The following is an 11,444-nucleotide window of genomic DNA, read 5'->3' on the forward strand; positions in this document are numbered from 1 at the left end:
TAACCCCAGGAGCAGCACACCAACTCACCGACTTCTCACAAGCAGTTTCATCTATAGGCCCTCCTATCTGTTCCTTGATGAAGGTCACATCTTCTTCCAGGACAAGACCATACGACTTCATGGCTTCTTCTAGTTTATTGGAAGTGATCAGGTGCTCAAACATTTCAACTGAAGCAGTTTCATGCTGGGGGGTGGGGGGAAGACAGGGGAAAAAAAAATAAAGCAGCCCTCAATGTCATATGATGAAGTTCAAGCCCCTTCCCCTGATGTCACAGCTCCCACCCAACCCAGCACTGCCCTGGGGGCACTGGGACACAGAGGTGGGAAGGTGCAGCACCCAGCTGGTTTGCTGTCTGGTTTCCATCTGACCAAAGAGGAGATCACCCCAACCACAGGGCCCAGAAACGTGCCCTTCAGCACAGGGCTGTGGGTTCTGCGTTGTAACACGTGGCTGTAAGACAGTTATGCTGCTCACAGCCAAAATAACCAGTCCTGCTGGGCACAGGACTAATGAGCTTGCTCAGGATTCTGCTTAATGGGACACACAGGCAGTTACCATGCTGCCTCTGCTGGCAACCAGCCCTTGAACCTACTGCAAGCCTCTGAAAGGTGGAACTGTAAACACTGTATTAAAGCTCCTGGTCTTAGCACCCAGGTAGCCTTTTGCATCCCAGAGCAAGCGTGCTGCAGGCAGTGTGAGGCCCAGCACAGCCCCAGGAGCTCTGCTCCTCTGTCACCCCAGGCACAGCAGCACCCAGGCCTCACCCTGCATGGTATCTGCACACACAGCCCCTGCAGGGTGCTCAGCAGTTTGTACTGGCAGGGGAGGCATGCTGGTGACAAACACCCGCCCTCACCTACATCCCACACCTCTTTCTGCTTTGCCAGTAAGGCTGGGACTGCTCCTGGCCATGCCAAGGGGGCTGATCCCCCCCCCAAACCAGGAGTTAAAGCCAACAAGGAAACCATCAAATCATCGCAGCGTTAAAGACAACATCCTCATCTTCACTTCTGCCATCGAAACGACGCTATAAGGAAGGGCTGGATGATCACTGTGTTCCCAGAAGCACTGGCAGCCTTTAAAAACTAATTATTCTCCCTTTAAAAAGCCAGATTTCCATTCCCACTGGAGCAGTGAAAAGCCTACCCTACCTTCCACTTCAAATCCGGGCGGACGAGTGGGATGAATCTCCCATCAAACATGTGTGAGAACGGTCCATGACCTGAAAAAGAAAGATCAGGCAGGTGTTAAACACAGCTTGAGACACAGCTGTCAGTACAGCATCCTGAGCAAGCTAAGGGCCTGGATTCTCTTGTGTTTGACTTCATCTTGACATCATCTATGAGGAAGATAGAGTGAGGACACTTTCCTAAGACACCTTAAGCACTACTGCACTCAGCACAGGCAGTTCCATTACCCACACCACAGGCAACTACTGCATCAACTCTGAGCACATCAATTCCTCTGTGCCAGCTCTGAAGAAAATAACTAATTATAAAATACTCCTAACATTTGTGAAAGAGTAGCTCATTTTCAGTCTGAAGTGTTTTGAGACCTGAGGCCATCAGAGGAGGAAGCAGCCGCGTCAGTCGCTGGGGGCAGAACTCTGCATGTCATACAAACCCAGACAGAAAGCTGGCTCAGAGGGGATCTGGGTTCAGCAAGTGGAGTTGCCTCTGCAGATGTACAGGTACAGGGACATGTAAGTCCTGTCTTGGAATGCAGGCAGGCACCAGGCAGCTCAAAACAGCTCTCACATTCTGTTCTCACAGCCAGCTTTTCATCTGGGTTAGATTTCAACATGCAACAAGCCCTGTCAGCCCAGAGAGGAGAAGGCTGCTCCTGGGGAGAGCTCCCAGCCCCTTCCCATCCCTCCAGAGGCTCCACGAGAGCTGGGGAGGGGCTGGTGCCCAGGGCAGGGAGGGCCAGGCCCAGGGGAACGGCCTTCAGCTGCAGGAGGGGGATGGAGAGGGGCTGGGAGGCAGAAATCCTTCCTGGGGAGGGGGGAGGCCCTGGCACAGGGTGCCCAGAGAAGCTGGGGCTGCCCCAGGATCCCTGGCAGGGTTCAGGTCCAGGTTGGATGGGGCTTGGGGCACCCTGGGCTGGGGGGTGTCCCTACCCATGGCAGGGGGGGCACTGGGGGGGCACTGGGTTCCCTTCCCACCCAAACCAGTCTGAAGTCTGTGATTCCAAGTGTTGCTTACCCAAATCATGACAAAGCCCAGCAATTTCCACACAGAGGATATCTCTCTGGGTTATATCCAGTTCAGGCTGTCTCTCCTTCAATTCACGAACCAGACATCCTGCTAGGTAGCCCACCCTGTTGCAGAGGAAAGAAGAGATGGCAGTGAATACAGCAGTGGCTTAGGCTAAACCACAGAGCAGATCTCCTATTGTATTTTGGCCCATTTAAGTCACAGCCCTTGTCTGAGAGGCAGCACACAACAAACATTCAAACTCTGACCTGCAAAAAAATCACCAACTATTCCCTGTAGTGGAATTTTAGTCATCAGAATGACACCTGAAAGCAAAAAGGCATGAGATACTGTTGGCCTGACAAGGGGAATCTTTACCCCCTATGCAAAGCCACCCACACACTGGGTGAGGTGTTTAATTCCCCATCCAGAGAGATGGGTGCTCGGGGGTAACCCCACAAAGCCTGCACACCAGTTACATCACAGGGTGTTAGCTCTGCCTGGCAGTCACCCCTTTGAAGCTACAACCAGTGAAGTCTTTGCTCACTTTGCTGAAGGACACAGCACCTTCTCAGTCACTGTGTGAGTGTAGTTAACAGGGGCTGTGGTGTGGGAGGGGTGTGTCCAGGACTGGAGGTGTGGGTTTCCCAGCACAGTGACAGAGTTTGCTCTAAGGACACCAATTAGAGGAATTTTGCTGACTTTTGACTCTCAAGGATACACATCACCTTGGTTTTAGTAAGTGTTCCTCTGTTCAAGGTCCCCTTGCTACCTCTTATCTAAGTATACCTGAGCCTGAGGTAAGTTGTGATCTCCAGGCAATTGAAGGGGCTATGTGGGATGTCAGTGGTGTTAGCTGACTCAGCTAGGCACCAGCTACTTTAATTATGTCCTCAAGCAGCTAGGCAGCAGCTAGGCCACTCTGAACAAGCATCAATGCCATGCCCAAAACGTGCAGACAACCACATCCTGCAGCATTTCTTAACCACAGCCAGAGTAACTGTGCAAGGGAAGAGCAGCACACCCTGAAGCACCACAGCCACAAGCATTCTGTTGTTCTTTCAAGCCATTGTTTTCCCAACACCTTGTGACAATCATTTCTCTTCATCCACTTCAGACTTGACAGTGAGTTTCACTGAATGGGACCCTCTGTTCTCATGGCATGAAGACAGCAGGAACATACACCACATGCTCCTATGGAGTGCTCACAGGTTCTATACCAACCTCCTCACTAGTCACCCTTGCAGAACATCTTGAAAGCAAGACAGGGTTTCATATGGTCTTTTATCAATTAGACCACATTTTCCTGATTGGTGTATTCTTACTAGACCAATGAGCACACAACTAGACCAATAAGCTCACTACCACTGGTTTAACACCACAGAAATCTCAGAAATGATACACAAGTTGAGAACACCTGCCCCAAGCCCAGCTATATAGACTTATTAACTTTTTACAAAAGAAAAGGCTGTGGAGTTTTCAGACTCCTGCTCTAAAAGCTTACTTTACACCCTGACATTTTTGTCTGTTCAGGTTTCCCAGCTACCACAAATTCCTTGATTAGATCCTTTTGCAAAATCCATTTGCACCTCGTTAGTGTCACAGGGTGGGAACAGAAGCCACACTTAGTCCACACCATCTCAGCACTAACAAAAGCAACCTTAGGCTGGGCAGATCACCCAAATCTGGTTCTGTCTGGTTCAATTTCTCTGCCCCTCAGGATATTACACCTTCAAACCAAGGTTAAATTTGTCATTAATCAGGTCCTGTGGCGTGTGTGTGACCTGGCATTCTGGGAATCCTGGCATCCACCCCCTGTTTCTGTTGAACTTCCCTTCCAGCTAACAGCCTGAGGATCTGCCCTGGATCCCAGGGAGCACACACAGCTACACACACAAGTGCTACATACAGATGGAGGGATCACAACTGATGGCATGTCATTTGGAACAGCCCCTGCACCCTGCCCAGGTCTGTGCTTTAGAACTCCCATCCTGACCAGGGAGAGCACAAAGCACTCAGTGTTTAATTAACATTCTTCTTAGAAGAAGAAGGGCTGTGGGAGGAAACCCAACATTTGTTCAGCTGGTAGGTTCTTTATCTGCCTTTACTAAGGCTGTTCAAGGGCACAGCCCATGCCCCAGCAGCATTTGTGGGATGAAAAAATGCCACTGGAGCAGCAGGGAGCAGCAACGCTCAAAGACAGCGACGTCCCTTGGGTGGCAGCCCACGTCAGCAGCACCAGCCTTAGGGAAAGGCTGTGCAGGCAGGAGGACAGCCCCTTACCCGATGGAGTGCTCAAAGCGGTTGTGGGAGGCTCCTGGGAAAACAAAGTAGGTGCCACCCAGCTGCTTGATGTACCGAAGGCGCTGGAACTGCGGCGTGTCGATGATGCGAACGAGAAGGGGATGGATTTCAATGTGCCCATGAATCGGATCGTTAAAAACCTAAAAGAGCCCAAAAAACAGCATAATCAACACTTTAAAACCAAGGTAAAGGAGTTCCTACAGTGCTCGGGTATTTGGTGGGAGAGGGCAACAACTGGTTTGGTTTCTCCTCTAAAAAAAGCCATATCCTGCTGAGCCCAGGTCAGGATTTATCTGGGAGAACTACTTAAGTGTGACATCAGGGAGACAAAGCCCTGTATTTCAGAGGGCAAGGGAATGCAGGTCAAGCCTCTAAACATGTTACCTGCACCTTTGTAACTCCAAAACTTAGCACCTGAGAAAAGTGCTGCCTGTTAGCCTGCCAGTCCAGCTAAAGCAGGAGGCTGCAATACACGTCCTACACAAAAACAAGTGCTGGGCTTGACACTGGTCATGCTCTTTAAAACCAAGTGAAGTTCTGCAGAGTGGGTATTATGATTCTTACCATTTTTCACAACACAAAATGCAACCCCCAAGATAACTGAAATATGAAATGAGTACTCCCTGAGCATGACTAAGCATGTGTTTTGGGAGACATGAGTAACTGCAGCGCCTCACTAGAGAAGATAAACACTCAGGTTTAACCCTTGCCTGAAAACAGCTGCTAAAACATCCCACCACACACAGATCTTGGTAAAATACTAAGGCAAATAAGGTTTTCCTGCCAGCTCTCTACTCTGGGTCACTGAGCCGACAGGGCTCTAGCAGATGTGTGAGACTACTAAGGACAGCCTGAAGTTAAACCAACACACACCCCTGTGAGGAACTGCTGGACTGGGCAAACAGTGGAAGCGCGAAGGAGAAGCTGGTGAACCCAGGCCCTGGGGCTAAGCTAATAAAAACCCAGGGGAGCTCCTGAACACACCTCAAACAACTCATCCACTCCGTTCAACCTCTCACAACCACCACAACACACACATAAATCTCTCAGCTGGTGATTTTAACAATTTTTCTGGTTAATGTGGTTTTTTCAAAGACCACCCATGATCCCGGAGAAGGGCTGGGAGTCTGCTGCTCCGCTAAGGCGAGGCAGCCGCAGCCACAGCTGGCACCACCGAGCCACTGGAGGGGAGCAGAGACACAGCCTGGAAAGCAGCCTCCTCCCAACACAGAATCACAGAACCACAGGGGTTGGAAGGGACCTCAAGAGCTCATGGGGTCCAACCCCCCTGCCAGAGCAGATCCCCAGCTCATATTGTGCGGACAGACACCCAGACAGGGCTGGAATCTCTCCAGAGAAGGAGACTCCACACCCCCTGGGCAGCCTGTCCCAGGGCTCTGTCACCCTCACTGGGGAAAAGTTCTACCTTCATCACGTCCACATGCTGCTGTCGCAGTTTGTTCAGGCAGGCCAGCACTTCCAGTCTCTCACCCGGGAGGCTAGAAAGGAAAACAGGCAGTGAGAGCAAAGTTTGTGACCCATTTCCCTTTAGGATTTACAGTCTGTGTGGAAGTCCTTGTTTGGGTCCTGGCAACACCAGGAAACAGGGGAGGTTACGATTGCTTTAAGGGAAAAGCATTAGTTGGGGATAAGTCCTTTAAACGTAGGGGAAAGACACCATGTCATGCCTGAATAACTGACATAAAAAAGGTTGAAAAATTCCTTAAAACTAGAACGTCCAAGTCCCAATAAAGGATTTTTATAACAGTGTCTTTCAGTCAGTCAGCTCTGCACCAGGAGCAGTTTACTGTTGCCAAATTAACTCGGTTCGCCTGTAAATTCAATTCAATTCCCACAGTGGAACCACCAGAGTTTAAAAGATGCTCTGATTTTGCTGAGAACTGATTCTTCTAAGGATATTTTGCTTTAATTTTAATAAAGTACCAAAGTACTTTATTAAGTACTTTATAAAGTACCTGCTCACCACAGAGAGGAACTCTGGCTGCAGGCGCTCTGCTGTAGCTGTGGCTGTGTAAGAGGCAGGCAGGACGGGGCTGGGGGAGAGGTATCGCCCTCCCTTGCAGCCCATGGGCTGACACCGTTCTGCTCAAGGACAGGAACTGCTCTGTCACCATTCCAGCAGGATTTGCTGCTTGTCCCAGTGCAGAGAGCAGCCTTCCCTCAGTGTTCTGGGGACACCTGAACAGCAACCTGCTCTATGAAGCACCAGCTATCAGCAGAAATAGATCATTCCACACCTGACACGTCTCCATCTGAATCATTTAATAATTCACAACCCATCCAGGATCGAACACATGATGCCTGAGCTGCTGGTGAGAGGTTTTTTGTCTTAACCCCTTCTCACCCAGGGAGCTCCTAGGCTGCAGTGTCTCCTGCTCACACCGTCACAGGTTTTCAGCTGGTGGTGGTGCCCTGAGCAGTGTGTCACTTCCCTCCCCGAGCAGCTCAGGCTGAGGGAACAGTCACAAAACCACTGAGACTTTAAGGCAGCTCCTGAAAGAGTTGACTATTTACGAGGCAAGAGAAAGCAGCTAGCACTGAGGACAAGGGGAGTTGGTTCCACCTGCATCTGCCCATCCTTCCTGCTCTCTGCTCAGATGAGAACACGGCCTTCGGCAGGGCGGAAGGAAACTCCTCCACACAGAGGAACACTTCTGTGGCCAAAAAACAAGAAGCTTGTACACACCAGGAAAGCTTTCACTCCCAGGAAAAGCAACTGCTCTTTGAGGTCTGTCCTGAAAATGGGACCAGGAACAGCCAACTGCTGCTTACAAGAAACAGGGCACCTCGATTGCCACCCTGAAGCACAGTTCAGGGGCAGCCAAGTCAGAAGCGATCTGCTTCCAGCCATCCATATTCATTTTACTTCTGAAGTGAAGTCTCCCAAGACATTTACCTACCATGCTGAACCACACCAGGACTTCTTCACTCCAGTACACTTGAAAAATTAACACCCAAACCAGATGTAGAGAGGGGACTCCCACATCCTTAATTACAACTGGGTGGCACTTCAAAGCATGCCAATACTGGGGACCAGACAGAGACCAACCAGCACAAGCATGGTTGCTGAATGAGCTGTGGGGCTGTGAGAGGTAGGGCAGCACCACCACCACATAGTCATGCAAGAGACCTCAGGTTACAACTGACCAGAAAGATCCTTTGTCAAGTACACAAGGCAGGATTTCACAAGGCTGTTGAGAAGGCAAGGCAAGGCAATGCAAAGCAGCACCCAGCATTATGCAAGGGGCAGAGGGGCTAGTACAGGACACAGTGCTTGATCACACTTCAAAAGGCCACAGAAGTTCAGAAGAGAGGAGAAAATTAACTGGAAAACAGGCAGGTGCTTCAGGAGGAAGGGGTGTGCACACCTACTGTCTTGAGAAGTGACCAACCACTGCGACTGCAGCAATGGCAGGGAAAGGACAGCTGGGTCTGACTGACAGACACTTACCTGTGTGAAGCACACAGCCTGCCTTGCTCCTGAAGCTCACCTCCAGCAAGGCTGAACTGGGCAGTGCCCACACAGCTCCCTGCACCGCCTGATGCATCTGCTGGAGTCACCCCAGCACTGCATAGGGGGGAGAGGGGCAGAAGGAACTGACCTGTCCAGGGAGGCTGGGGAGTCCCCACGCTGGCTGCCATCCACCAGTGGCCCGCTCATGCCAGCAGCACGATCCCTCCTTTGGGGTTTGGCCTCCGGATGACAACGCACGCTGTCAGCGGGGTCCTGGCGTGACACCGCGGCCACCAAGAGCTCTCTGCCCTTCCGCAGGTGGAAAACAACCACAGGGGATTTTTCAGCTGGTGCCAACCAAGAGATGACACACAAATCACTGTGAGCACAGTGGGTTCTCCAGGGTTCTCCAGGCGTGGTCTCCCCGACAGCCCAAGCGGCAATACCGCCAGCAGCGTCTGAGCAGGGAGAACTGGCACATCCCTATCCACCCCCCTTCGCTTCCCTGCTTTGCTCACAGCCTTCCTCGTGCCAAAGGTGACAAGGACAAGCAAACCCCTTTCCTGCACCCATTCAGGATATAACAACTCCAGAGAGGTCAGCCAGGCAGCCCTACTCATGCTGTGTGTAACACGCGGTGTGCTGCACACAGGAACATGGGAGCACATGGGAGACCCACAGCGCTTGCTCTCCAGGCCCATGTTGCCCCAAGCTCTCCCCACTGGATGCCCAGGAATTAAGAATACACATTCATTACTGGCCTGTCACACAGAGAGGTCAGAAGTGACTGTGGGACGCCGCATGCAGTGGGAAGACGCACGTGAAGGGACCGCTCTTTAGTGCGGAGTTGGGATGCTTTAAAAAACCAGAAGGCCCCAACAATTTCTCATCCAACTCACAAGGTTTTCAGCTTAACAGAAGCAAGATACCAGATCTCACCAAAGAAAACAGCTTGTAAAAGCCCACAAGGCATGTCACCCCATAGCCCAGCACCATCTACTCTCTGTACCCAGAGCTCTTCGTAGCCGGGTGACTCCACCGCCTGTACTACAGGCTGAGAGGCACATCCTCACCACCCTGTCCCCAGCCATGAGTTTCTGACAGCCCGTGGAGCAGCCTGCAGGGCACTTGATGCTCAGACAGCAGGCAAGGTACTGAAAGTGAGCAGCCTCCTGGTAGTCTCTAGACAGAAACTGCAGCTCTGCTTGCTACTTCAGTTAGACAGCTACCTTCTAGCTCAGAAACAAATAAAGCCTTCAGTCCTCCTCCTGACATCACGTTATCTCACACACTTTCACACTGCACCCTTCAAACTGCTGCAGCTAAACCCCACCTGCCAGTAAACCCACAAAGCTACTTACCGACCCCTGGCAACACCTCACCTCCTGCAAAGCGTCACCCCTCTGCCTCGTCCCCTCGAGTCACCGCAGCTTTTCTTTCCTTTGCCACACCCTGACAGCCACACCCCAGCACCCACCCTCTCAGCTCACCTGTCACAAGTTGCAAGGGCAGCCCCAAAGTGTGGGTATAATAGAAGTGGGACCCCCTCCTCCCCAGCAGTGATTCCAGCCAGGGAGCCAGCCTGCACACTGAAGCAGGCAGAGCTCCCTGCAGACAAGCTCAGCTCCACACGTGCATACACCTGCCAGGTAAGCACACTCCAAACTGCCCCAGGCCCACAAACCGCAACATTAGCAAACAGCTTGAGCGGAACAGCTGGGTTTGGAGAGAAAAATCAGAGGAAGCAGCATCAAGAAGGTTAGCAAAGGAATAAAGACGTGGCAATCAAAGATTAAAAAGCGGCAGGAAGGATGTGGTGAGCACTCAGGCTCACATCCCAGGACAGGCAAGCAAAACAACCCCAGAGGGGAGGACGAGCAGCAGTGGGGGCCCTTCAGACATGGAGAACAGGAGGTATTTATACCCTCTTCTGCCTCAGAAGAGCAAGAAAGTATATTCACCAACAGAAAAACTACAGGACCTGTCACTGCCCTCGCTGCAGGGAACAATCCTTGGCACACTTATAGACAACATCCAGCTCTCCCGTGCTGGGGGCAGGTGATGGCTACCGAGCTGGCAGCAAGACCCTGCCAGCCTGCCCGCTCCCCACAGCCCAGGGGCAGCTCGGGGTCTGCTGCTGAGCTCTCCACAGCCCCTGTATTCAGTCAGGACACACACCTGTTCCCTAACAGCCCACCCCACGGCGGCAGGCACAGCACAGCAAAGTCACAGCCGCTTCTGCAGGACGCCCGGAGCTGTCTCGGGGAGACAGGCAAAGCCCAGCCCCGCAGGGCAGCGCCTACTCGCTCCTCCCTGCTGCAGAGGCCCCGCTACTGGGGCCGGAGCCGCGTTAACTCCAGAGAGGAAGATACTCTCACCGAACGCCGGGGTTTCGGGCGGTGTTCCGCCTGACACGGCCGCTCTCGGCGTGCTACCGGCGGCGCTTTCGTGACGGCTTTTCGAGCGGGTTTATTTCGCTTCCCATGGTTCCCGGGGAAGCAGTGGCGGGGCTGGGGGTGGCTGCGCACCGGGGACAAACGCGGGCTCAGCCCCACGGAGCCCGCCCCGCCAGCGACACCCGCTGCGGCCGCCCAGACAGCCAAGGCCCGGGGCCCTCGGGGCGGGAACGGGCCGAGCGCCGGCCCGCCGGGCCAAGCAGCGTCCTTCAGCCGGGGCTGGTGCCGCCGCGCCGCTCCGCCACCGCAGGGACCCGCCGCGCCGAAGCCCCCCGGGCCGGTGGCTCCGGCCGCAGCCCGCTCGGTACCGCGGGCTCAGCCGGACGGGGCGCGGCCGGCGCCGCCTCCCGCCCCGGTCCCGCCCGCCCCGGCCCCGCGGGGGCGGCTCTCACCAGACGCGGGTGATCTCGAAGGCGCAGGCCGGCAGGTCCAGCAGCATGCTCCCGGTGACGCGGCTCTCTGCGGGGACAAGCAGCGCGTCAGCGGCGGGGCCCGGCCCCGCCACCAGGGCCCGGCCCCGCCCCGGCTGCCCCCTCACCCCACCCCACCCCACCCCGGTACCTCGGAAGCGGCGCAGGAGGCCGGGATCTCCCAAGCCGCAGCGGGCGAGGTGCCGGCAGAGCCGCTCCGTGTCCCAGAGCCGCGGGTCGCCCGGCGCCGCGGGGCCGCAGAGCCCCTCCGGGGAGGCCTCGCGCCTCGCCCGCTTGGCGGGCCCCGCGGCCCAGCCCGCCGCCGGGCTCCCCATCGCATCGCCGCCCCGCCGCGCAGGCGCAGCGCCCGCTCGGCTCCGCGGGGCGCCGCGGGGAAGGGGGGGGGGAAGGGGGAGGCCGGCGCCACGGTGACGTCACGCCCAGCGCTGCTCACCCACCCCGTGCCGGCGCGCGGGAGCCGCCCGCCCCTCCCCCCTCCCCCCCCCGGGGTGCTGCCCCGGCCGCCCCGTCCCGCCGCCCTCCGGGACACGGGGCTCCCCCCGCAGCAGCGCGGGCGGGGAGCGGCCGGACCCCAGCCAGAGC

The 11,444-nt window shown here is 54.7% G+C and overlaps 1 protein-coding gene across 1 annotated transcript in view; it reads right to left on the reverse strand.

Annotated features, from left to right (window-relative positions):
* The window catches only part of SAMHD1 (SAM and HD domain containing deoxynucleoside triphosphate triphosphohydrolase 1), a gene marked incomplete at its 5' end in the record, with an annotated part of 30,060 nt that extends 18,884 nt beyond the window's left edge, over positions 1-11,176 (reverse strand). Inside the window, 7 exons of the mRNA XM_084271388.1 lie at positions 29-184; positions 1,153-1,223; positions 2,206-2,321; positions 4,480-4,640; positions 5,927-5,999; positions 10,824-10,890; positions 10,993-11,176. Of these exons, the coding sequence (XP_084127514.1) occupies positions 29-184; positions 1,153-1,223; positions 2,206-2,321; positions 4,480-4,640; positions 5,927-5,999; positions 10,824-10,890; positions 10,993-11,176 (828 nt within the window). The remainder of the gene's footprint in view (positions 1-28; positions 185-1,152; positions 1,224-2,205; positions 2,322-4,479; positions 4,641-5,926; positions 6,000-10,823; positions 10,891-10,992) is intronic.
* Positions 11,177-11,444: the final 268 nt, after the last annotated feature.

Source organism: Gallinula chloropus (genome assembly GCF_964237585.1).
Source record: "Gallinula chloropus genome assembly, chromosome: 16".
Classification (NCBI taxonomy): Eukaryota; Metazoa; Chordata; class Aves; order Gruiformes; family Rallidae; genus Gallinula; species Gallinula chloropus.